Consider the following 27,953-nt stretch of genomic DNA (forward strand, 5'->3'; position numbering starts at 1 on the left):
TTTTGAAACATGTTATTGCGCTTTGAACCGTTTGTTTGCTTCCCACTGCACACTCGAGCATCACGCTATATTGTTGACTTGTTTGAGTAAATTGAATTGTCAAACACCTATCAAGTTGTCCTGATACAAGACTTAATTTAGCGTGTGAGTTTAAACTTAAGCCGCATCTTCTGTAGTCACTTTTTGTCCTCTTTTGACTTTGTTGTCTTTGAAAGCAGCAGTCATACCGTTTTAATTTCACCAACGCCAAAATCTCTCTGACACTCATTGTACCACTTCTGTTTACGTGACAAGGTAGGTCTACATCTCTGTCTAACATAAGCCACCGTACCGGTTAAACTGTTTGTGCAAGAGTCGTAAAATAAATGAAATACAATTACGAAACATTCGTTACTGGGCACTTGAGGAGAGACTGTTGGACGAAAATGAATTAAACATAGGAAAATAAATATGTACAGTGGATGAGACATTCTTAGTTTTGTATGTCACTAAAGTAATAAACAGATTTGCACTTATCCGACGGTGTAAAACATAAATTTTCGTTTTGTTTTGAAGTTTGGAAATGTATCATGATTTGTGGCACGCGCATTGCGCGCGTCTCTCATCACTGTACAAATGCAACGGTGCTTTATAAAATCAGGGTCGCTCAGTACGGACTGTTAAGGTTGGGAACCGGTTTTGTTAACCGCTGTACAATACTTTGACAGAGTTTCCTACTATTCTTCCTACAGCACTTAATTTAAAGCGCAAAACAAACGGTACAATTACACAATTGTATAAGTTAATCCGATTCCCGAATAAATGACTCTTATGAGCCGATTCTTTTTAGTGAATCAAAAACGTACAACGCGACGCAGTAGTCCGATTTCCAAACGAATGACTCTTATGAACCGGTTCTTTGTCATAGAATATTGTTCTTTCATATTTTATTACAAGGGTTCTCAACTCTGACCCTCGAGGTCCACTTTCCTGCAGAGTTTAGCTCCAGCCCTAATCAAACACATCTGAACAAGCTAATCAAGCTCTTCAAGATTACTAGAAATTTGCAAGTAGGTGAGATTAATCAATGTTGGGGATAAACTCTGCAGGAAAGTGGATCTCGAGGGCCAGAGTTGTTTTATGATTATACTTTACCTTTACTTGTGAAGTCAGTGTATTATTTGATGCTTTATGCTTCACATTTCCTAATAATTACACTGTTTTCTTTTTCTTCTGTTTTTATATTTGCACTGTTCTAAATTTGCACCGTTTTAACTGGACGCTGCAAATACTTTAACAATTCGAATGTAAAAATATTTTTCATGGCAATAAAGCACCTTATAACTGAACCTAAAGACTGAATCAAATACATATAGCATACTACAAATTTTTTGTAGTCATTGATAAAATTACATATTACATGAATTGAAAAGAGATATTTTTTGCCATGATTTGACATTGATGTTATTCTTGCCAGCCACATAATAATTTAGCTATTGCTCAAGTTGTCAGCTATTTTCATTGCAGTTTCCATTGTAGTAATTTCAGTGGTCTTGTGTTTATCTTAGACTTTGTCCCATGGCGGGTCTTTGGAGGTCTTATCAGGTGCTGATAGCCAAACGTCCATGGACAATGCAGATTATAACTGCTGGTAAGAGCTGTATTCTTCTCTTCATCCCCACCACTTTTTTTTTTTTTAGCCCTGTAGTTGATGTTCCCAATTCCCTTTAGGTCAACTCTATCTCAGACGCTATTGATTAAATATTTACCTTTCCTGTTAGCACTATTACTTCTAAACAGCAGGATTGTTTTTGAGCGTCAATAATAGATCAGCCACATAAACAACGGAAAGCCTTTCTTAGCAACAGTCTGCTTGGCTGTTTGCTTGAACTTTGTCACTGTGGGTTTTACAGGGTGGGAGTATAGATTAAGCGGGGAAGTCTATTTCAAGATGTTTGTTAGGTTATTTCAACTGATGTTTTGAATTTAAATGCTATTAAATGCAAATTTTAATTTTTGAAACAGGAACGCTCACATTATCACGTTTGGTTTTTATTTAAAAATAATAGTCAGCACTGTCACGAATTAAGAATTTTATTTTTGCAGCAATTATGCCATTGTACCAGAAGATGGCAGCACAGAACAACATATTAATGAATGGTTGAAGTCCAATGTCTTGTCAAGTTGTTCTGCTGGAGACTTTCTTTTTTATCCAAACACAGATGTTGATGTCTAAATTAAAGCATTCAAATGATGAGGAATCAATTTCCTTTACCTTTTGAGATCACAGTTCAATGTACTATGGAAACATACTAAAATTTTCACAACATAAGTTCATTTCAAAAAGGCAGTTTATTGAAACCAAGCAGTTGCGGGGAAATGTCTTGTTCTGAAAGTGTTCTGAATGATTTTACATTGTTTTTTTTTTTTGTTTTTTTTTTTAGGTAAGACTGATTAACTGTAGGGAGTGTGTAAAGTTTATTTGAAAACGATCACTAATTTTGCAGTTCCATTTGGTGACGCCATAGGACTGAAATTACACACTTCAGCTTTAATTTCATGTGTGATTATGGTGCATTAATTAATCAGACACGTTTGAAAGGAATCTTTTCACCTTGTTTAACAAAATGAGTGAATGAGAGTACATTTTATTGTTAATCAATGAGCCTGCTTAAACAAGCTGTTGGGTGTATTATGAGTCATTCAAACTGTAACATTAGGATTAATTAGTGCTTGGCTAGACTGCCATTAACAACTTGGCCAAAATGCTTAAAATCACCAGTGGCCTCATGTCGCAGAGCGATTGAGGATGCAAGTTTATGTAATCAAGATTACAGACATGGGCTATGATTCATCGCCTTTGTTTTCCACATCAGGGAGTGCTTGAATATTTATAGAAACTTTAGCCCTATGGGTGTAGGTTTAATATTAGACAGCAAGATGCTTTAAATGACAGGGAAGCGGGGTTATTTCAAAATTAAATAACTGGATGGTCGTGTGGCACGGCGCTTATTCACAGACCAAGGGACACGAACTTACCTTCAAATAAATCGAAAGCAATAAAACTTGGCATTCTCGGGCAAGGTGAAAAACTTGAGTGAGTTGGAAGTTCAAGGTTAAGTTTTTTTTTTTTTTTTTTTTCATAAACCAGTTTAATATACAGAGTAGACTATTTGTAGGTTGTTTGAGCATCCCGATCAGCCCAACCAATGACATGAGTTTAGGGCGAGGCTATCTATTTGTCTGACCAATGGCAGACAGGGTTTGAAAAGAGACATTATTTTAATTATATAATTTTTTAATGAATATAATCTGAAAATAAATCTGACTTGGTTACATTGGATGTACACTACTGTTCAAAAGTCTTTTTAATGTTTTTGAAACAAGTCTCTTATGTGCACCAAGGCTGCATTTATCTAATCAAAAATATAGTAATACTGTGAAATATTAAAACAATAATAAATTATAAAGTAATGGTTTTTTGTTTTTTGTAATATATTTCTGTGATGGCAAAGCTAAATTGTCAGCAGTCTTGAATTGTCAGCAGTCACATGTTCCTTTAGAAATCATTCTAATATGCTTAAAGGCACAATATGTAAGATTTTTGGATTAAAATATCCAAAAAACACTAGAACAGTGTTATATGTTTTGTTGACTTATCCCAGATGTTTCCAAGAATGTTTAAATCTTTAATCAAGTGGCTAACATAGCATAATTATCATTTTCAACACACTCAAATGTATCTAATATGATAAACAGCGCTGTGTTACCCCACATACGCTGGACCGGAAGAAGCGGAAGTGACGACAGTGCCATAATAAAAGTTCCGCTGCTCTCAAGCCGTGTGTCGCACTCATATCTCATTAGCAGTCGCTCCAGTGGCCTCGTTCCGCTCCAACAGCACTTGCCCTGCTCTGCTTCATACTACAGTAACGTTAATAATCTCATCCATGAACATGATTTCTGCCCGAGTCCCGTCCCGATTCTTTTCCAAAGGCTCTGAGGTGAAAACGACATTTCCCAAGATTCCGCGCTCAAGCTCGGCATCTTTAATTGGTGCTCAAGGAACGTTTCTTGTTATTGTCACAGTTAACACTTGTGCTGTCATATATTTTTATGGACATAAACATTTTATACATGTGAATTTTTGCAAGTTCAAAAGGGCAACATTTAAATTATTTTGAATATATAATTGTCTTTACTGTCACTTTACTGACTTCAAACTGTCGAATGGTATTGTATAATCTTATGTAACCCATAATCATATAGTTGCATTGAAAATGTTTGCATCTTGCACACTTTATATCCTTGAATAACTGCATGCAAACTGGGACTAATTAAACACATTAAAAACATTCCACCAAATTTATCTTAGTCAAACTCTCCACTTTCTGTGAAGTGATGTATTGATGTTCACTTGGACTGAACATAGACGTAGACATTCTCACTTAAAGGGTTAGTTCACCAAAAATGAAATTTCTATTATTAATTACTAACCCTCATGTCATTTCACACCCGTAAGACCTTCGTTCATCTACGGAACACAAATTAAGATATTTTGATGAAATCCAAGAGTTTTTTTTTTTTTTATCCTCCATTGAAAGCAACGAAATTACCACATTCAATTTCCTGAGAAAAAAAAACATTGTTAAAATAGTCAACATGACTACAATGGTTCAACCTTAATGTTATGAAGCGACGAGAATACTAAATACAAAACAAAATAACAACTTTATTCAACAATTTGTCCTCTTTCCTCAGTTGGCGCAGTGCTGTGTTTCCGTGTTTACATCCGAACGCTGGCTTATTATTGGCCAGCTCCTGCGTCAGCATCACACGCATGCCTCATGCTGCTCACGTGAACAGGCATCGGCCAATACTGCGCTGGCGTTCGGACTTGGAAGCGCTGCAACGGAAATAGCATAGCAGAATGAGAGGAGAGAGACAAATTTGTTGAATAAAGTCGTTATTTTTGTTTTGTTTTTGCACACAAAAATATTCTCATCACTTCATAACATTAAGGTTGAACCACTGTAGTCACTTTGACTATTTTATCGATGATTTTACTTCTTTTCTGGACAATGAATGTGGTAATTTCATTGCTTTCAATGGAGGATAAAAAAACCTCTCAGATTTCATCAAAATATCTTAATTTGTGTTCCGAAGATGAACGAAGGTCTTACGGGTGTGGAACGACATGAGGGTGAGTAATTAATGACAGAAATTTCATTTTGGGTGAACTAACCCTTTAAGATGGCCGAACAAACACCCTGTGAAGTCCTCACAACAGGCTGATGGGAATATACCCATTGTTTTTGCAGTTCGGTTTATTTGCCACTCGTGGCACAGAAATTACACACTTCAGCTTTAAACGATGCACTTGGTTGAAGTGATAAATGGATTTATTTATAACAGCTACAGATGTGACGAGGAAGAGATTAATGAGCGAATGAATAAATGAATGAATGGAGGGGATGAAGGCGCTACATTTCCGTTTTCAAGTCATTAGCGATGCATTAACCCCATAATCTGTGCTAAATGTAGAACCGAAAAAATCAATGTCATCCAAAGAGGGCAAATCTGAACGAATGGGGCTTGAATGTGTTTACTGTAGCCCAGGTAAGCCATGTCACACTGGTCTCATCAGCTAAATGGGTAGAGTTGCCGTAGCCTGCCGCTGGTCCCCACGGAGAACGTGCAGATCCCTGCCAAATTGATCACAGATAATTTCACTAAGCACAAGATGCGTCAATCAGGGCTGTTCTTCCCCTGAGACTCTCCTCAAGGACAGACGGTGGGAAGTGTTGTGCTGACATCAGCATATTTCGAGATGCATTAAGCATAGATGAGTGCCATACTTCAGTTGGCACGAGGTACGGGGCAGATTGCACCTGAGTGTGTGGTAAATTGCATTTTATTTGGCACTGCGTAATGGCAAACAACCATGTTTATGTTTCGTTTGGATGGTCGTCTTTGTTAATATAGATAAATGGACATTGTTTTCCTGTGAAATTGATGTTTTCTTGTTCTTTGTAATCAGAGACCTGGAATATAACTTTTAAGTGCCTGTTTTTCATGGTATGAATGTAAAAAGGTCCCTCCCAGAATAGTCTGTTCTTAACAGATGTTTTAAGAGTTTACTCTTCTGTGCTTCTCAACCTGTTACCGTCAAGTTGAACCAAGAAGTGGAAAACATAAGTGTTTATCATCACTTCACAACATGCTGTTAGCTCTCACTCAGCCTCTGCCCTCCTGTCTGCGTGGTTCTGCCTGCCACGATCAATAAGCTGGTGCTGTTTTGATAAGATGACCCTGTAAAAGCATGGCAAAGGTTTCTGGCTCTTTTCAGTCTGCTATACTGGATTATTAGTCTTTCCTTGACATTTTATGAAAAGGTTAGGTCACTTAAAAGGGGCTACGTTGCCTCGCTGGGCTCTGTTGTTAAGGCAGAATGTCCTTTGTAAACCATGATATTTGGGCAAGTGTGAGGAAGCAGCTGTCCTCTAAATTTAAAGGCAGTTGTGGGTTTTTTTTTTTTTTTTTTTTTTTTTTTTTATGTGTTGCTCCATTTCTCCTCCCTGGCAGTTCTGTATTTGGCTGCAGCCTGCAGAAGAATTTTTTTTTTTTTTTTAAGGATCCTGCAATTTAGCCAGTCAAGGTGATGCGTAATGAGTGTTTAGAGATCAGGGGGTATTGATGTGGAAGCATTGTTGTCATTTACTTTATATAGTTGTGTTTTCATTAGGCATGCATATGCCTATATAGAAATTCTGGAAGATAACAATATTAATGTTATGGCGTATAATCGAGATAATGGTGGATATTATAGGTTTGTTATCACTTCTTATTTAAGTGATAAGCCAATAAATTATATATAATGAGTTATATATAATGGATATTTCATATATGCTAACATTCAAAAGTTTGTTTTTGAAAGAAATTAATTTTTTATCAGCAAGCATGCATCTAATTGATCAAAAGTGACAATAATGACATTTATAAAGTTTTCTACTTTTTTAAAAAAAAAATGCTGTTCTTTTGAACTTTCTGTTCAAAGAATCCCGAAAAAAATAATGTATCATGGTTTCCATAAAAATATTATGCAGCATAAGTGTTTTTACCATTGATAATAGCAATTATGGCTGCTGAAAATTCAGTTTTGCCATCACAGGAATAAATTACATTTTAAAATGTACTAAAATAGAAAACAGTTATTTTAATATTTCAGAAAATTTTTACTTTATTTTTGATCAAATAAATGCAGTCTTGGTGAGCATAAGAAACAAAATCTTCAAAAGCAAAATCTTACCAACCTCAAACCTTTGAATGCTATGGGTTTAGGTATAGGTTGCATGTATTCCCTGTTTTTGCTGTTATACTATTTGAATTTAGAAAAATAAGTGGCAATGTCTAATACTAATGCCTATAATATTTAAAAAAAAAAAAAAAAAAGTTAAAAGTTAAAATGGCTGTTGTATATTATTTTTGCAATTATTTGTATCAAATAGTCACAGATAATTACTTTTGTTACAGCATATACCCAATATGATGTTTAAAATTATAGGTATACTATTTTGCCTTGTTTTTTTTGGCAAAAAAAAGTCTGCTTCCATGGACTGAATCACCAAATACATATAATACTCATTTAAAACCCTGTTAATCTTAACTTCAGAGGTTTGTGAACTTGCGGCTTACTCAGGGCTTTCTGTGAACTCAGTGGTATTTCTGAAGAAACAAATCTAGAACAGTGTTAGTGTCTCAAACCCACTGCTGGTACCATCAGTCCAGTGCCTGTGTACACTTAGTCATGTCATAACACTGAGTCACTATGTCAGTGTTTGTGGTGGAGCACACGGCCGGTGCTTGTAAAATGCGATTGGAGAGTCCAGTGTGTTTCTTTCACAGATCAGAAAAGGCTTCGCCTGCTGTGTTTGTGTGGGGTTGAGTGAGAGCGTGACACAGTCTTTCTGTTGGTGGATCACCCCGCTGTGCCCGTTAACAACCTGCTGGAGAGAGACCAGAGTTCCCAGCATCCTCCTCTCCAAGGCATTTCATCTCACACCGCCCTCCTACTATGGCATGCTGTGTACAATAGCAGCTTCTCTCCAGCTCGCCATGTGTTTTGAACAATGACCTCAGAAGTTGTTCCACCTGATTCAGGTTTTTTGCATCAGAATAGTTGGAGATATCTTATATTGTGTATTGGAGTAGTGTGTATATATATAGTATATATATTTTAATAACAGTTATTCATATATATATGTGAGTGAGTGTGTGTGTGTATAAAATCATGTATATGTGAGTAACTGTTATAAATTATATATACCGTATACAGTGCCTATAGAAAATCATCATACCCCTTTGAAATAGTTACTTTATTTGTCGTACTGCTTGAAATCAATACCTATTTAAAAAAAAAAAAAGACTTTTCCAGCTTATTTACGAACTTTGCCCTTACAACATCAAAGTAATAAAAGAAAAAGCAACAGTTCTGAAAATTAATTGAAAAAAACTAGAATAACAGGGTTGGAGAAGTCATAAGTCCCCTGATTTAATACTTCGTAGAGCCACCTTTTGCTTTAATTACAGCCATTAATCTTTTGGATATGTCTGTACTAGCTTTGCACACCTAGATTGGGGAATATTTGCCCATTCTGCCTTGCAGAATTGCTTAAGGTCATTCAAATTCCAAGCTGAGCGGCAATGGACTGCTCTCTTCAAGTCCATCCACAGACTTTCTATCGGATTTAAGTCAGGGCTCAGACTTGGCCACTCAAAGACATTCACCTTCCTATCCTTAAACCATTGCGTTGTTCTTTTGGCGGTATGTTTAGGATCATTGTTGTGTTGGCAGGTGAATGACCTGCCCATCTTCAGCTGTCTAGCAGAGGGATGCAGATTTTCCTCAAGAATTTGGATGTACTTGGCAACATCCATTTTCCCTTCAATCCTGACTAATCGCCCAGTCCCCACTGAAGAGAAACACCCCTGTTACGCTGTAACAAGGACACCATAAAATAAAGTATATAATATATTTATATATACAGTTATATCAGTTGAATTGAATGGTCTCAGCATGACAGTCCACATAGAAGGAAAGAAATCTCCTTTGTAATGGGTTCTATTGGTTTTGTTTCTTTTATTGAGGTTTGTATTCGTTTTGGGTTTCCGAAACATGTCAATATCCAGTGAGGTCTCTGTTTATGCGCACATGCATAATGCATGGCTCTATTTGCTGCCCTCATGGCTTTGACTGCAGACGATCGAAGTGTGTGTGAAGAGAAAGGAGACCTGTGACATTTCCAGCAGTTAGGAGGAAACAGCTCTGTCAATGTGATTGGCACACTGTGTGTGTGTGTGTGTGAAAATGGGGAGAAGGTGATGAGCTGCAGTCTATCTATAGCTTTCCATCACTCATATTCAACAGCTTTTGTTCATTCAGTGTTTCCTCAAGGATGAATGGATAAACACACACACACAGTAGTGCCCAAAAGTGGTGTCCGGAGAGGATATATGCTTTTAATGATACTTCAGGTTCAACTAAACAATCAAAATATGAGGAGTAAATGACAAAATTGTTTGGCAAAAAACTCCCAGCCTATAATTAAAAATAGTTTTTTTTGTATTATGCAAAAAAAAAAAAAAAAAAGGCATAGAAAACAAAAATCTCAGTGGAAATAAAGCATGCATTTGACTACAGTGTAATCAGTTATTAATATTTTGTTTGTTCTCCCTTGTTTTTGATTACAGATGGCATTCTCCTGGGCATTGACTCACTATAATTTGTGCATGTGTCATGCTTAACTTCTTTCCAATCCTCCTTAAGATCTTCCCAAAGTTGAGCTTCATTGTAAGACCTGCATGGCGTATCACAATTTAGGTTTACAGTTTCCCCAAAGATTTTCAGTGTACTGAGGAGGCCACTTGAAGACTTTAAAATGCTAAGCATGAACACTTTCATTCTGTGCAACTTTGTTGCATTTGCGGTGTGTTTTGGAACGTTGTCATATTGAAAAATACACATTTGATCTCAAAACGGATCCTCCATACTTGGCTACATTGTGTTCAGCAGAATTCCCAAGTATTGGTCCATTTCCAAAGTGCCTACGACTTTGTAGATCCTTCCAACACCTGCTGCAGACATGCATCCCCAATACCATTACGTTTCCCCTGCCATAGCGCCACGCATTCATTTGGTATTAAAACACTCCATTCGTCTGCCATGAACATACCTGACACCATCCAATGCTAGGTTGTTAAATTTTGACTTGTTGGACTGCTGAACACAGCTCCAATCTTCCACACTCCAGTCCTTATTTTCTTTGACAAATGCAAGGTATTTTTTTGCAGTAGATAAAATTAATAAATGGTTTCTTTGCTGGTACACAACCTCTCATTCGAGCCTCTTAAAGCCGTTGGCGTACAGTCCAAGATGAAATAGGAGGTTGGAGGTCTCATCCAGGTCTTTAGAAGCTGTTTTGATGTGGTCCCACATTCAATAGATTTTCATTCTCCTTTCAAAATGCATACTAGCCTTCCCTGACCAGCCACTGCTCTTTACATTCTGCTTGGTAGTGGCCTCACTGTGCTTTGAAATAATTCTGTGGACATTGTGACCATTCACGTCCAGCACATGAGCAATATCCAAGACCGATTGACCAGATTTAGCCATTTTAACAATATCCTCTTTGGTTGCAGAGGATAGCTCCTTCCATCTGCCATTTTGTCTAAGACCCACAAAATAACATCTAATAATATGATGATACAATTAGACACTCCAGGCACAACTTCACAACATGCATACAAAATATTTAATATATATTTAAAAAATAAGTTTGAATAAAGTGCGAAGAAGCCAATTATCCTAGGTCGGACATCACTTTTGGTCACTACTGTACTCGTGCACACACTTTGAAACTTTAGGGTGTTAACAAGTCTCTCTTGGTTTAGTTTAAACACTTTGAGATTAATTTATGCATGCATCCACTAACAGTGCGAATGGACAGTACTAAAGACTGAAGGCTTTTCAAGTTGGTCTGTGAGGGAAAAGTGTTTGCAAATATACCTTGCATCAGGGGACATTGTGGAACTTTTGAAAAATTTTGATTAATAAATAAGAGTTTTGTATTACTTTCTAACTCTACAATGGATTAAAATGTTTCCAAAGTGTTCTCAAAAATATGTTGCATGGCTTGTCTGACTAATCGTGTTTTACAGAATAACATCTGTCCTTGCTATTAGGAAACAACCTCCTGTGGTGTTCCTAAGGGGGTCTCGATGCAATGTGCGATTTACAATGTGACATTTAAAGGTCATTGTGGGGTGACTGGATGGATTTCTTGAAGTCTTTGCATCTTAGGTTTACTATATTTATGATCTCAGTTATTTTGAGTTCTCAACTGTTATTTTTATACATTTAGTAATGAGTAAGTCTTTGAATCATTGAAGAATAATAATTGTGAGTAATTAGGTTAGTACATGGTAGAATTGGTTAAAAAAAAATGTATAAAATATATATTTAATGAGCTAAAGATTATGAAAGATTGTACTGAACAAAGTTTGCGATCTGTAATGTTTTTGTAAAAAGACTTGTATGCTCACCAAGGCTGCAGTAATATTGTGAAGTTTAATTACAATTTAAAATAATTGTTTTCTATTTTAATATACTTTAAAATGTAATTTATTCCTGTGATGGCAAAGCTGTATTTTCAGCAGCCATTATTCCAGTCTTCAGTGTCACATGATCCTTCAGAAATCATTCTAATATGCTGATTTGGTGCTGAAAAAATATTTCTTATTTTTATCAATGTTGAAAACAGTTTTGCTGCTTAAAATTTTTGTGGAAGCCTCGATACATTTTTTTTCTGGATTCTTTGAAAGTTCAAAAGTACAGCATTTATTTCAGATAAAAATCTTTTGTAACATTATAAATGTCTTTACTGTCAATTTTGATCAGTTGAATTAATGCATTTTTTTTTCCTGAATAATAGTTCTAATTTAATTTTAAAAAATACTGACCCAAACTTTGGAACGGTAGTGTAAATGAAAGTCTAAAGGTCAAAAAGTCAGGATTTGTTATCCTTTACAACTTATTTCTGTTACCCTTTAGCCTCTCTTCTCAGTCAGTATGGGGTGAATGGGGCAGCAAAAATCTGAAAGAGTCTTTCCTGTCAATTCTCTTTGGCATGATTACCTGAGTGCAAGCCTTCATGCTGGGCAGTGGGGGCAAACAGATGCCTGAATGGCACCCCCTCTCCCCCTCTCTCCCTCATTTTTTTTCTCCCTCTCTTCCAGGCTCTCTGGTGGGTGTGGGTGATGTCATTTCCCAGCAGCTGATTGAGCGCCGTGGTCTGGCCAATCACAGCGTGAGACGCACCGCAAAGATGATGAGCATTGGCTTCTTCTTTGTCGTAAGTCTCCTGTGATTCTGTTATATTTTCATATGTGTTTCTCTTGAGATGCTCCAGCTTTGTAACTTTGTAATTTAAATTTTGGACCAAGAGTGTTAAAAAAAACTGAAGCTTTTCTTGGCTTTTCAAGACAGACAGACCAAAAATGTCTTTATTGTTATATAATTGTGATTTTTATGTTTTGTATAATTTATTCTCTTGCAAAAATTCATTAGAATACAAGCTTTCGAGAAAGATGCTTTTTGGCCCAGAATGATGTAATCCATATGGTAATCTCATGTGGATGGCCACAGTTTTTGTACATACACTATATTGCCAAAAGTATTGGGACACCCTTCCAAATCAATGAATTCAGGTGAAATTTCCTCACTACTAAATATTCCACGGTCAACTGTTAGTGGTATCATAACAAAGTGGAAGCAACAGCAACTCAGCCATGAAGTGGTAGGCCATGTAAAATCACAGAGTGGGGTCAGCGCATGCTAAGGCGCACAGTGCGCAGAAGTCGCCAACTTTCTGTAGAGTCAATAGCTACAGACCTCCAAACTTCGTGTGGCCTTCAGATTAGCTCAAGAACAGTGCATAGAGAGCTTCATGGAATGAGTTTCCATGGCCGAGCAGCTGCATACAAGCATTACATCACCAAGTGCAATGCAAAGCGTTGGATGCAGTGGTGTAAAGCACGCCGCCACTGGACTCTAGAGCAGTGGAGATGTGTTCTCTGGAGCGACAAATCACACTTCTCTGTCTGGCAATCCGATGGATGAGTCTGGGTTTGGCAGTTGCCAGGAGAATGGTACTTGCCTGACTGCATTGTGCCAAGTGTAAGGTTTGGTGGAGGGGGGATTATGGTGTGGGGTTGGTTTTCAGGGGTTGGGCTTGGCCCCTTAGTTCCAGTGAAAGGAACTCTTAATGCTTCACCATACCAAGACATTTTGGACAATTTCATGCTCCCAACTTTGTGGGAACAGTTTGGGGATGGCCCCTTCCTGTTCCAACATGATTGCGCACCAGTGCACAAAGCAAGGTCCATAAAGACATGGATGAGTGAGTTTGGTGTGGATGAACTTGACTGGCCTGCACATAGTCCTGACCTCAACCCGATAGAACACCTTTGGGATGAATTAGAGTGGAGACTGCGAGCCAGGCCTTCTCGTCCAACATCAGTGCCTGACCTCACGAATGTGCTTCTAGAAGAATGGTCAAAAATTCCCATAAGCACACACCTAAACCTTGTGGAAAGCCTTCCCACAAGAGTTGAAGCTGTAATAGCTGCAAAGGGTGGGCCAACTCCATATTAAACCCTACAGATTAAGAATGGGATGTCATTAAAGTTCATGTGCACGTAAAGGCAGGCGTCCCAAAACTTTTGGCAATATAGTGTACGTGCATTTTAGAGGCTGAAATCTGACATACAGTTTGTGGTTGGTAAGATTTTTTTATTGTTTTTGTCTTAAGTCTCTTATGTTTCATTAAGTCTCTAATGCTCACCAAGGCTACATTTCTTTAATCAGAAATTACAATAATAGTAGTAAAAACAATAATATTGCAAAATATTATTACAGTTTAAAATAACTGTAACTGTAATGCAATTTATTCCTGCGATGGTAAAGCACAATTTTCAGCAGCCATTACTCCTACATGATTTTCAGAAATCATTCTAATATGTTGATTTGGTGCTCAAGAAAATTTATCGTCTTATTATTCATTTTGCACTGCTTAATATTCTTGCATAAACCATGATACATTTTTTTTTTTTTTTCCAGGAAAATTTAAAAGAACAGCATTTATTTGAAATAGAAATCTTTTAAAACATTATAAATGTCTTTACTCACACATTTGATCAATTGAATGCATCCTCGCTGAATAAAAGAATTCATTTCTTTTAAAAAACTTTTTTTGAAAGGTAGTGTGTACCACGCATTAACAATCGATTTTTACCATAAATTTCAAATGATGGCATGACTGTTAAAGCTACGTAAACCTTGCAAACGTGGGCAAATCCTGAGATTATTTCATTCTCAAAAGCACTCGCTGTTTCAACTTGGAATTAGAAACAACTTTATTTCCTGATGTAATCAGATTAGATTTTACCAACTGCTGATGTTAACCAGCAAACACTCGGCTCCTTGTTTTACATTAGATAATAATAATACAGTTTCACAAAGATAAAAAAAAAAAGCTAAGCATTTTTTTGCAAAATGTCACTACATGCAAATGTTTACATGTCTTTTGTGTTACGGCCATTACAGATCATGCGAAGGGTTTCATTTGTTGGAACAGGTAATGAAGTTGCATAGCTGCACGCAGTGATTGACATATTGAGCCTCCTGCTCTTCCCTTCCTCCCTGACACACACACACACAAAGCACTAATGCACTTGTTCTGTTCAAATGACTTGAGGACTAATCTGCAAATGGCCTGTATGATTCAAAGCTTTTACAAGTCTGAGCACACTCAATTCAGCCTTTTAAACATCAGACTTCAGTCATTATTATTAGTGCAGTAAGAACTGCTGTTAGAACAGAAGAGTGAACCATAGGTCAGAACTTAAGGTAAAATTTGTCCTGCATCTCCTGAAATGAAATCTGTGAAAGATTTTCTGTCCATTGAGCTGTAATTATGTTGCATTTATGACGTGCTTATTTTCTGTTGGCGGTTTATGGTTATAGGCTGTGTTCTTATTGCCCAATCAACCGAATTAAGCAGAAGCTCAGTATTAATCATTTTATGTGTCATATGGCATCCTTTGTTTTGCTAAAAGGACAGAAAAGAATGCAAAAAGATGGCACACAGCTGTTATATTTTCACTGTGCATAGAAAAATGACAAACGTCTTCTCAAACAAGTGCACAGCTGTTTGTTAAAGACGCCCATATGCATAATTTAGCATTGGTGGGTGATTTTACATCGATGCTGCTGAACCACAAATTATAATTGCATTAAAAGAGAGATTTACCAAAGAATTCAGCTGTCATCGTTGACTGAAACACCCCCGGTAGACACTGTTTGACACATTTATTGATCAGTTTGCTAATCAGGCCCAGACTGAAACCACACTGGGAAACAAAAAGAAAGCTCATTAATTCACAGAGGATTGGAGCTAATTACAGCCCGCTGTTTTCATAATCACGTCATAAACAAATGAAACCACTGGCACGGCCTCAATGTTCTGAGCTTGTGTTCGTGATTGTTTACTGAGGTGTTTGAATTTTTTTTAATGTGCTACACATATTTAATGATGTTTTCTGTGTTTTGAAGGGTCCAGTGGTCAGTGGATGGTACAAGGTGCTGGACAAACTTGTTACTGGTGGTACTAAAAGTGCAGCTCTGAAGAAAATGCTGGTTGACCAGGTGAGTAATGTGTTGCAGTAATGTTTTTTTTTTTTTTTTTTACATGTTATATATATACACACACTGTCCGGCCAAAATAAGTCGCTGTTTGGATTTAAATAGGCAAATGCTTAAGAGTCTATGATTGAGTGATTGCTATGTTTCTAGCATGTTTTATGTTTGCAGCAGTTCTTCTAATTGTAATTCATGAACGAACTGAAAGTCTTTGGGATGTGCTGGAAATAACATCACAACATTTATTTCCATCAAGAGGTGTATCAATTTTTGGTCAAGATCTTGTATTGACAGTACAAGAGGTGAGCACTCTGTAAAGTCTTTTCCAGCACATCCCAAAGACTTTCAATGAATTTAAGGTCTGGACTCAGAGGTACCAATTCATGTGTGAAAATGATTCTTCATGCTCCCTCCCAACAATTCTTTCACAATTACGGAATGCGCGTTCTGTGTCGGAATGTCTGTTTTTGTTTTGATCTTTGTGATCCCGCCCACTGCCAATTTACCCAATAGTATTACGACACCCTGAGTTGCCAGTTGGCTGAAAAGCGTATTGCAGCCATGGAAGCAAGCAAACAAACTCTGTCAGAGATTGCAGATTCTACCCAACCTAAAAAGCCTCAAAATCCATCTGTCCAGAGACATATTAAACACGGATAAATCTACTCATCAACTTATAGAGTAAAGGTTTTTGCAAACGAGTTTTTGCAAACACGTTAAAATATAAATACGACTTCATGTTGTGTCAATCACATTTACACACTGCCTTCGAAACTTTCGTCCGTCATTGAAAAAAATTCAGATCGGGTTCAATTTTCTGCATGTTTCGCATCCATAGCAAGCATTTTGAGGTGTTTTGACAATTTAGAGCCACCGTACAAGCTCGGGATAATTCCTCTCTACGCAATCTCATGATTGGATGGACCCAATATTTCCTCTTTGTTTTCCTCTTTTTAAAAAAAGAGATAGGACAACAAAATCATCCTCACTGCTTGAAGACTCCATTTTGTATTGTTTTGCGAATTTTTTCGCAACAGATTAATTAATACTCATCAGACTCAGTGTGCAAGGTTTCTGTGCGTGATGAATTTTTTAGGATGATGAATACGAAAAAAAAATGCATACGAAAATTTCAAATAAGGCTCGTCATTGTCAGTTGCGCTTGGTCTTGTTGCGTGTCCTCAATCTGGCAACCAGAGTCGAGTCTGAGGAGGAGGGTGGGGGGGAAACAACTCTCTCCAATATTTTGAATATGGACTGCAGTACCCATTTCAACCACTAGCTGTCAATATTACATACTGCACCTTTAATAGAAGTAATACAAAAGAACAAAAATAAAATCAGATTTCAACATTTGGTATGTTACAAAATGTCTTTTTATTATCTTAGTTATAAATAGACCCATGGAAAGTTGTCCTTGGAGCTTACTGTCGTGTGTTTTTTTGGGAATCTGCAGACACATGTAAAGTACTTAGGAGCCGCTATTTATTTTGAGATTTATTTTAAGAGCTGCTACGTGCTTTATCCCTTTTGGGTATTCCATCTGAGCTCTCCCTTCATGCATGTCAAGTAATCCATCCCTGATAGACAGTCAAACAAATGAGTGTTTGCATAAGTCATTGTTTACATGATTGGTGGAATGAATGTACAGGATGAAGCGGACAAAGGCACGCAAGACAGGCCCTCTCCCCATCACCGGATTACACCCAAACAACAGTGCTTACAACGCCAGCCTGCTCTCCCACATTTATTCAGAAAAGAGATTCTAGAGCTATTTTTAGAGACCCACTTTCTAAATTTCTAAAAGCCCATACGGCCAGCCAGAAGTTGTGTGTGTGGTTGCTTTCATCTGTGGATATTAAATTTTGTTTTGTTGATGGTTTTACAACAGCTGCATAAGCATTAAGTAAAAGAGGTCCTCAGATGTTGAAGTCATTTGATATTTCAATTAGCTATTAAGTCAGATTTTATTCATAATATTTTACAAAATAGAGATTCTAATAGTCAGTAGCAGGTACTGCCAGCATGTCCACAGCTTATTTCACTTTACATGCACTAAATAAAATGAAAATAATTGTTTGTTTGTTTTAAAAATTACCTTTTTCCATGTCGCTTGAAAATGAAAAGCAATAAAATCACCGTTTCAAATTATAAAATATAAAACAATGTGGAATTTGTAACCAAAAGTCAAAGGAAAAGCAAAGGGGCTGTTTTTGATGATGATTTCTGTAACATCTACTTGGGATGTCCTTTGGAAAATCACACATGAAGGAATTCCAGTGATCCAGTGAGCTAATAATAAATGGATGCATCAGTCTGTCATTGTCTCCTTGATAGCTTTCAACATGTGCATGCATATTTTATCCGATGTGAAAATGTGCGGCAGTAGTCTATAAATTAACAATTAGGCTGGATTAGCTGTCTAATGGTATTTAATATGAACACTGAATTTGATTAACCGTGTACATTTATATGTCATTTAAATATGAATGAGAAGGTTTCCATAAACTAGATGGGATAAATGTTACAGTAGGTGCTCACTGATCTAATCAGGTCTTTGTACTGTATATACACAGGTGTGTTTTGCTCCGTGTTTCTTGGGTGCTTTCCTGGGAATATCTGGAGCCCTCAATGGACTGACTGTGGAGGAGAATGTGGCCAAACTCAAGAGGGTCAGTTTTCATCACAAGCCTGGATTAAACATTCTGACAACACAAATGACTAGGATTATTCTAGTGGCGTAAAGAAATGAGCGCTTTCAGCAAAAAGTGAAAAAAAAAAAAAAAGGATCCACTGGAATGTCAATAATAACAAAATGTCCTCCTCTGTGTTCAGGTATGACTGTAGTAAAATTAAAGCAAAAACTGACATTTCAAATCAACATTTCAAACAAAAAAAAATCTTAACCTTGACAAAATGTAGTCTTTGAGAATGTCTAAGTATAAATCCAAATCCACAGCTTAATAAAAATAAGTATTTATATCTAAAAACACATTATTATTATTATTATTATTATTATAAGCCATTTTTTATTGAACTATATAGGAATGTAGTAGTCACACCATGGCATTACATAAGTTTATCTTTTTTTTACTCCCACCAGATGGCACTAATCTACCTTCAAAAATTAGATTTTAAATACCTTGTCTCTATTTTAACATGGAATACTGCTTTAATTAAAAAATAATTGAAAACTATATTAGAGAAAAAAAAAGTGTATTATTTTCAATGAGTCAAAAAATATTATTAAGTAAGCAATAAGGTACGAGAGGCTGTGCTGTATCGTGAATAAGTCTCGGCTGAAGGGCGTTGTTAGGCACGACGCGAAGTCGAAGTCGTGCCATGACTTATTCACGATACAGCACTAGCCTTGAGTACCTTATTGCTTTTATAAAACGGTTACCACACAATACAAATATTAAAGCCAAAAAATATGTATCAATGCAACTTTCATGAAGTAAAATCACTAAAAGCATTCCGCCGGAAAATAGTCCCTGACCATGAATAGCAACAGAAGTTACATTATTATGCCATTAGATGGCGGCAAAGATTGCCTTTATGAGTGTGTCAGTCAGTAGCGAAGACTTTTATATTGAAAAGACTGAATTGTTGTGAACACGGAACAAGACGTAACTGACCAATGCTTTGACTAGCACTGTCAGTCAAAACCCCTTAACTGTTAAAAGGACAAGATATTGCAGTGGACATTTAAACAGATTTTTTATGAACATCGGACTGACCTGAAGGAAAATGCAAAATCTGAATGCAGGTAATAAACTCGCTCACTCGATCTCTTTCACACAATACTCTTCTATATAATACAGTAAGCTTCATTGAACAATATAAATTGAGAACAAACTGTTTACGTTGCTAAGATTGGTTGCTAAAGGTGTTGTGTAGTGATACACAGAACCGTTGGGTGAAGCGGTCATAGCCATGTTTTATCGTGAATAAATCACAGCTATTGACCAGTCAGAATCAAGGACAGGAACTAACCATTTTATAAACAAAAATATATTACAATGGTTTTCCTGAAAAAAAAAAACAAACATAAAAAATACACAAAGTACATTTCAAGGCCTCGGTCACTTTTGACCACGAAGGAGCCAAGTATGACCCCTAAAGCCCTGGTGTACGTGCACAGTCGAACACAAAGTATACTTCGCTTGACTTGTACACAGCATGCACAGTTTTGAGCAATCTCTTGTACAATTGAGGGTACTAAGAGATTGTGCGAAGAGGGTACTAACCTCTTCGCACAATCTCTCGTCTATGTATCTCGTCCTCCATTGTCGCTGTAGCTTGCATGCGTTCCGGTCTGCTCTGTTTATGCAGGTTTTCTTCGACTTTCTTGTGAATCGACGCCCCCAGGGCACGGTTGCCGCCTTGTGATAAACTAATTACTGCAAAAAAAATTAAATGCGAATGTGCGACCTGCACGTACAAAAGTATGCGCGGTTACAAAGACCCGGTGGTCCGCATACTCTTCTGGTTGCTCTCATACTCTCTGTACGCTGACCCTCACGTACATGTAAAAAGTGAAGTATATTTTGGGCTTAAACAGAGGACCAGAGGGTTCATTTCTTTCAAAAAAGAAAAGAAACCTACTGACCCAAACTGTTTGAACAGTACTGTAAAATAATTAATAACTATAATTAATGTTATAATCACTATTAAATACCTCCTAAACTTTTCTCAAACTGTGATTTAAGTCACATCCAATATTTTCAGGCATAATATAGTTTCTCATCCCAGAGTTTCTCATTGCCAATGTAAATATATTCCAACTCCATCTGTGGTCCTGAAAGTGCACTCTCTGTCCTGTGATTCTTGTATTGGCACAGTACAATTAGAGAGTACTTCCTTCCGCTGATGGAGGGACGGAGGGCTGGACCAGCGAGGAGTGACTCATGGGCTTGTAGGAACAACGGTTGACGCAGCAGTGTCTTTGAGTGGGGCCATCAATTATTTATGTAGGAAAGGTGGCGGAGTTAAAATGAGACTGAAAGGTCAGTCACCTAAATGTCAGAAAAGACAGAAAGCTAATGATAAATGCGCTCATTAACGCAAACAGCCAATGTGAGCTGAAAGCCAATCACTAACTTTGGTGATACTACTGTGCGACTCAACTTAAAGGATATCACTCTGACCCATTAAAACACGTTTTGTAGCTGCTAGTTATTAGTAGGACTGTTTATGGTTTAAACAGGACCCCTGATGCTGATTAAATTCATGGCTTGTTGTGGACGGTGTCTACCTTTGTTTATAATGACTATTGGTCAGGCAATTTGGTGATACAAGGGTGACAGGATGGCAGTTCGGATGCTGCTCGCAGGAGTGCCCTTTAAAACCGAGCTAAACGGCACTCTGCTACTGCAATGGCAGCTCTTTGACGCTCATTAGGTGCTTGCTTAGTGGTTAAGGCTCTGGTTGAGTAATGGAAAGGTCATGGGTTTGATCTCAGGTTGGATTGGCCTGTGAATTGGACAGTTCATGTGTGAACTCATGTTCTGATTGTCCAAGGCACTTAACCCAGAGGGTATCTCCAGGGAAACTGGGCTTCAGTCAGTCAACTGAATGTGGCTTTAGATCAAATGCAGCTGCTGAATGAAGAGAAACCTAAACCTGATCTGGATTGTTCAATGGATGATGCTGATGTCGTTATCTAAACTCTAAAGACCAGTATAATGTCATCTTTTTTGTTCTCTTCTCTTTTCTTTAATTTACTTTCTATTTATTTTTTTATTTATTTTTCTTCTCTTGTTTTCCCTTCTTTTTGTCTTTATTTTTCTTGTTCCCTTTCTTTTTCTTTCTTTTTTTTCTTTTTCTTTTTTCCTTTTCTTTTTACTTTCATTTTTTTTTGTTTTTTTCCTTTCCTTTTTCTATATTTCTCTTTTTTCTTCTCCTTTCTTTCTTTTTTGTTTTCTTTTTCATTTTCTATTTTATTTTTAATTTCTTTTTCTTCTCTTCTCTTGTACTCCCTTCTTTCTTTCTTTCTTTCTTTCTTTCTTTCTAATTCTTTTGTTTTTCTTTCTTTTCCTTTTCCTTTATCTATCTATCTATCTATCTATCTATATCTTTCTTTCTTTTTATTCTTTCTTCTATTTCTTTTATTCTTTTTTCTTTTCTTTGTTTCTCTTTAATTTCTGTTTTCTTTCTTTCTTTCTTTCTTTAGTTTTGTTTTCTTTTTCCTTTTTTTCCTTTTTCTGTTTTCTTTCTTTCTTTTATTTTTTCTTTTCCTTATATCTTCTTTCTTTCTTTCTTTCTTTCTTTTTATTTTTTTCCTTTTTTCCTTTTTCTTTTTTCTTGTTTTCTTTTTACTTCTTTCATTTTTTTTGTTTTTTCCTTTTTCTATCTTGCTCTTTCTTTCTACTCCTTCCTTCCTTTATTTTTTTCTTTCTTTCTTTCTTTCCTTCCTTCCAAGGTTCTTGGAAAAAGTTAAACATTTTACTATAAAACTGAAATTATGACTAAAAATATTTGTCCTGACTATATAATTAAGAACGAACCAGGCACTGTTAATAATTAATATTTAATAATATAATTAATAGTTGATCACAAATTAATATTTTTATGTAATGACTTTTAATTTCCTTTTTAAAGGTAAAGTGTATAGTGGCACCAAATTGAACTGCAAAAAAAGTTTTCAAGCTATAAAAAATTAGTCCTTTAATATAATAATTAAATTAAATTTATTAATTTTTGATTTATATAATTATATTTCATAATGCACAGCAAATCTGAAGTAAATCAACATAACTTTGGCAAAGACCTACAATTGCTAAAACAATTATTGTTGCCTACATAGTCTGTGAAGTCAGGTTTAATGCCATCTCCCCACTGGCTACTTTCTCTATCTTTACCAAATGACACCAAGTGCAAAATCATCATCAAGTGTGTGAGTCTGGAGAGTCGCGGCACTGTTGACGTTATATTGAAAGGTTAAGTGTGCATTAGCTCACAGAAAAACAAAGATTAGAACCAACAACTCATCCACTCATTATTGTTCTCATCATGAGGCATTTGACGCTTTATAACCTGGTGCTATAATAGATCAATGTCATAATAAAGTGACAAGAACACATTCAAGTCTTTAGGGTTGTTCCGAACCTCTGGTTTGATCATTGTTAACAGTTGCCTACAGCTTTCTGCTTGTGGGCAGTTTCCTGGGCATTCAGGATTTGGCTGGTCTTTGATGTTGCTCACTTCTAAAGATGTAGAATATTAGCATCCCTGTTGTGTTCTCTGTCTTTGTGCATTCAAAACGGTCCAAAAAAATGAAAAGCGCTCTCAGTTCCTCAGGGGCTAAATTCCTGTGACGTCAAATTCAGTGGGAACAATATAATGACGTCTCGGCCTCGCGGTAGTTTCACCCCAGGTGGCCGGTGCCTTGTTTGTTCTTAATTAGAAACTGTTAAGGCAAAGAGTACAAACAGAAACAGCACAAGTTTCTAATACAGGCTTCTTTTACACACTCAATCTCACTAAGATGACCTTTCAAAAGATGACACTAGCAGGGGAAAGGGCCCTCGTGTTCCAGATGACTTGATTTTTATATGGCACCAGGGATAGGAGGGTTTTGACTTGCGGTTGATGCGGTGAGATGGAGTTGTGGAGCTTTTACAGCACTTTAAGGGAACCGTGACCACTCTCTGCCTGAGTGGAGACCCTTAGGCTGGGTTTAGGCACCAGCGTCATTAGTCATGACATGATGAAAGCATTAAAAAAGAACAGGTAACAAGGAAAAAATGAAGGAAAAGGAATTATAACCAGTCAGAGTGAATTTCTGCTTCAGACACTTCAATCCTTTCAGTTAATTATGAGTTTATAATAATTTATTTTGAGCAGACACTAGTGCAAATTACAGTTTGCTCCAACTAACAGCATTTAGTCACTCTGAGGTAGTTGGTACAGTACATCCTCTTTAGATTGATCAATGCTGAATGGTAAAATGCAACAGAACAATGAAATGTTTTATACTTATTTGTTTCATTAACGTGTTGTGCGTAGCATACCTATCATTTTCTTTGCACGTGAGAGTATATTAACATGCGGTAACAATGGCGGACACACATAGTTCAATATTACGCTTTTTCAAGAAATCACGGAAAGATTAGCTTCACCTTTCCACGAGGAGACAGCGAGTGAAGCGGCACTTGAGGCTTCTCATTTCCAGAACACGCTTATTTCATCACTGGACTGTAGTAATGAGACTTCAACAACTTAAAATGCCACAATGCCAAATGATTGTCTCATTATAACAGTGGAAACAGCTTAAAATACTTCGCCATTTATGGTCATCCAGATAAGAGTAAGACATCATTCGTAACTGTAAAGGGTTATTTATAAAACTGTAAGCTGTAAAGGTGATTTTTATTTTTGTGCATTCACAATAAAAACAAAACACTGTGCTTTTTGTAAAATAAAGAAAACAAACAGGATGCTGCTTCCTGCTGTACTGGTTTCCTTTCCTTAAAATTTGTTTAGCGGCAGAAGCGCATCACAAAAATTAATTGAAACTCAGCGTATAGGCTACTAGCAAGCTCTTGTGTGCCATCTGAACTCGCCAATCTTGCTTTGGATTGGTGCGTAGATTGTCTCTTCTGCTCTTTTTCCTGTTGTGGCGGTTAGCAAAAACAGCATTGCATTACCACACGCGCCCCCTTCTGGATTGGAGTGTGGATCGCCTGTGACTGACTGCATTCGTCGTCTGACTGTATGCACAAAGCGTGACATCCGTACCGTGACGGTTCGAATACATGTACCGTTACACCCCTAATATACGCCGATGATATTGATGATCACACAAAATTTGAATGATGGTAATGGGAGGATTGTGGCAAGGCAAGTTTATTAAATAGCACATTTCATACACAATGGTAATTTAAAGTGCTTTACATAAAGTAATAAATAAAATAAATACATAGAAATCACAACACACAGTGCATCACAGTCTGCTGCGCATGGGGCTGTGAAGCCACAGACCAATCAGAGTGCCTTATACAGACATGATGACCACTGTCCACCATCAAAAGCCCCTACAATGGGCACATGAGCGTCTGAAATGGACTTTAAGGGAAGTGGAAGAAGGTCGCCTGGTCCTATGAGTCCGGTTTTCTTTTACATCATGTGGATGGCCATGTACGTGTGTGTCGTTTACCTGGGGAAGTGATGGCACCAGAATGCACTGTGGGACAATGTCAAGCTGGTGGAGGGAGTGTGATGCTCTGGGCAATGTTCTGCTGGGAAACCCTGGGTCCGGCCATTCATGTGGATGTAAATCTGACACATGCCACCTACCAAAACATGGTTGCAGACCAGGTATACCCCTTCATGACAATGGTGTTCTTTGGTGAAAGTCCTCTTTTAGCAGGATAATGTACCCACACATTGTTTAGGAATTGTTTGAGGAACATGATGAAGAGTTCAAGGTGTTGTCCTGGCCTCCAATTTCCCCAGAACTTAATCCAACTGAGCATCTGTGGGATGTGCTGGACCAACAAATTCAATCCATGGTGGCTCCACCTTGCAACCTACAAGACTTGAAGAATCGGCCTCAAACGTCTTGGTGTCCAAATACTACAGGACACTTTGAGGGTTCTTGTAGAGTCCATGCCTCTGCGCTGTTTTGGTAGCACGCATAGGACCAACAGCATATTAAGCAGGTGGTCATAATGTTTTGACTCATCAGGGGCAAGCAGAATAATATCTAAATGTTATTGTGTATTCAGTGCTGTTCTAGTAGGGTCCTTTGACTGACAGATCTATAAAAGCAGCTGCCATGGTTCTGATTGGGTCTTTGATTCATTTTAAATTGGCATTAAGGTTCTCACATAGTCCTTTAGCTTATCCTTGAAGAAATGTCAAAATTCCTTCTCAAAACATTGCAGGGAATATTGGATAGGAACAAGCAGCAGGGTCAGACACACTTAATATATTTCATTATATTCAATTCTAAGCCTAGTTATGATCCTTCGCCTGAAAATAATTCATTAAAACTAAGCTTTTTCTCCAGTTTTCTCAATTAATATCTGTGTAGTCTGATCGTTTAGAAATGTAATAGCACACCTCTCCTCAACAAGCATTTTTCCCACCAAAGTTTAAGGTTTAGGGTTTGTTCACATCCTTAACCAGAAATATGAGCAATAATAATAAACAGCATTTTTGTCAGATCATATATTTACTCTGAATTTTCCATATTCCAATAGGACTACATGGATGCCTTGATCTCCAATTACTATGTAAGTTGCATACTTGACACTGTTTTCTTCTTTTTTTTTTTTTTTTTTTTTTTCAATTAATTCAGTTCAGTTCTATTTAATGCAACGTGTCTTCATTTCTCCAGCTTTGGCCTCCAGTGCAGATAGCCAATTTTTATTTCATCCCTCTCCACCACAGGTAAAATTCTGTTTTTCAATACGACCCTTTTTAGCCTCAAAAGTCAAGTGATCATTGTTAATGGTAATTCGTCCATTGCAGCAGGGCATTAATCCAACAGTGCTGGAGATTTAAGGGCGTCACTGGGAAAAGAACGTACAGGACGTGCCTCAGACACCCAGTGTGCAGCATAGAATTATGAAAGGATATTCAAGGGAAGGAAGCTGAGAGACTTTAATTAGGCTCTTATTTTGACTGTTGGGAATTTTGTAAAAGTGCGTTGTTTGATGTTACTTCTTTCTGGCACCTGAATTTCCCCACTAGGATTAACAGCTAGAGTCAGCCGGTCTGTTTCACCTGGATTTATATTATGTTTTTTGTATTCTTTTTTTAAGGCATGAATGTGATATTTGCATTAATAACACATGATTTCTACTACAGTCATTTGTTCATGCTTGTGTTTTTCAGATTAGCTGTGGTTCAGATCGTGGCTGTTGCCTGGAACTCTTACCTCTCCTGGAAAGCCAATAAGATGTGACGATATGTTCCAGATCTTCCACTACCTCACACAGATTTTTTTTAGTTTTTGGTAGTAGTTTTTTTTTTTTTAACAGTTTATCTTTATCAAATATACTCATCCAGTTTACATAGCAGCATAAAGCTTACAGATGTAGTTTGCACTACAAAGGTCAAAGTAGACAATGTAATTCAGACTTTTTATTAACATGAAATTAATGCTATTGTATTATGTGATTATAGATTATATAAAGAATGTATATTGATTCTATGCAGTTGATATGTCTATTTTACCAAAGTTTTGATGGTGAATTATGCTTTATCAAAGGTACAATCAGTAAGAACAGCAGGACTGTATGTTACAAAATGTGACTCCATTTTGAGTCATTATTTGGTCTTCTGTGGTCATGTGATGTTACGGATGTGACATCTCCTACTGGGGCATTGAGAAGCATATTAATGCACTAATGTGTATAAAATACATCTTTTACCATTGCCTGAATATTCTTCATAAAAAGCATCACTCGTACCCTGAATCTCTTTTGAGTTTTTTACTGGGTAAAGTGCATGACAAATTAAGACATCAAATATGTGTTGTTGTTTTTTCAATTTCTGTATCTGAACCTTGTTAACTCATTCTTGCGTCATGTACTTTAGCGTGTTTAGGGACTGATGGGCCATATTTCAAAGTAAACCGCTGACACTGAAAACTTGGCCTGAATTTACTGTTTTCCTAGCACAATGTTGAACTAATAGACCCTGTTCTTTGCTGCCCTTGCCAATAGGATGTAGGGCGGCTGTTCCTCAGCTTGACTGCAATTCACAGCTTCAGCCTGGAGATCAGCGTTTTGAGTGGACAAAGCTGTCACTGGATAACTAGTGTAACAAAATGTCATCCTTCCTAAAACATTAAGAAATATAATAGCTTAATTATTTGTCCCTTCACACTGATCAGGAAGGTAAAGCCATGTTTAGGAATTTCCTTAGAGAGTCAGGCTTATATAAATATCTGTGTCCAGTTAATGCTGCGTCACTGGGGAATTGACGGCTAGCCAGAAACAATACTCAACCGTGACTAAACCTCTGCATCTGGCTGTTAAACACATTTTTCTCAGCCACTCTTTAAAATGTTATATTTTATGGTCACAAAGCATTTTAATTCATGACCATGTGGTGTATTTTTAATGTCAGTATTATCATTTACAGAGTTTAACTTGAATTATATGGTGAAGTTCTCAAATGTAGGTTACTTATGTGATTTTGGCTCATGTACTCTAAGTGTAGACAGCTTGTTCTTACAATGTGCTTCTAAATCTTTATAACT

At 37.0% G+C, this 27,953-nt stretch overlaps 1 protein-coding gene across 4 annotated transcripts; it reads left to right on the forward strand.

Annotated features, from left to right (window-relative positions):
* The first annotated feature begins 13 nt into the window (after window positions 1-13).
* On the forward strand, window positions 14-27,246 carry mpv17 (mitochondrial inner membrane protein MPV17). Of its 4 annotated transcripts, none has more exons than XM_051874576.1 (8): window positions 14-294; window positions 1,548-1,630; window positions 12,274-12,389; window positions 15,650-15,742; window positions 18,313-18,408; window positions 25,945-25,977; window positions 26,082-26,134; window positions 26,582-27,246. In XM_051874576.1, exons 2-8 carry the CDS (start codon window positions 1,558-1,560, stop codon window positions 26,649-26,651), a joined length of 534 nt encoding a protein of 177 aa, XP_051730536.1. In that variant the 5' UTR covers window positions 14-294; window positions 1,548-1,557; the 3' UTR covers window positions 26,652-27,246. The 4 variants fall into 4 exon arrangements, with proteins under 4 accessions (XP_051730536.1, XP_051730538.1, XP_051730539.1 ...); XM_051874578.1 differs by having other exon boundaries at window positions 85-144; XM_051874579.1 differs by lacking the exon at window positions 14-294 and adding an exon at window positions 1,007-1,049.
* Window positions 27,247-27,953: the final 707 nt, after the last annotated feature.

Source organism: Ctenopharyngodon idella, chromosome 20, assembly GCF_019924925.1.
Source record: "Ctenopharyngodon idella isolate HZGC_01 chromosome 20, HZGC01, whole genome shotgun sequence".
NCBI classification, from domain to species: Eukaryota; Metazoa; Chordata; class Actinopteri; order Cypriniformes; family Xenocyprididae; genus Ctenopharyngodon; species Ctenopharyngodon idella.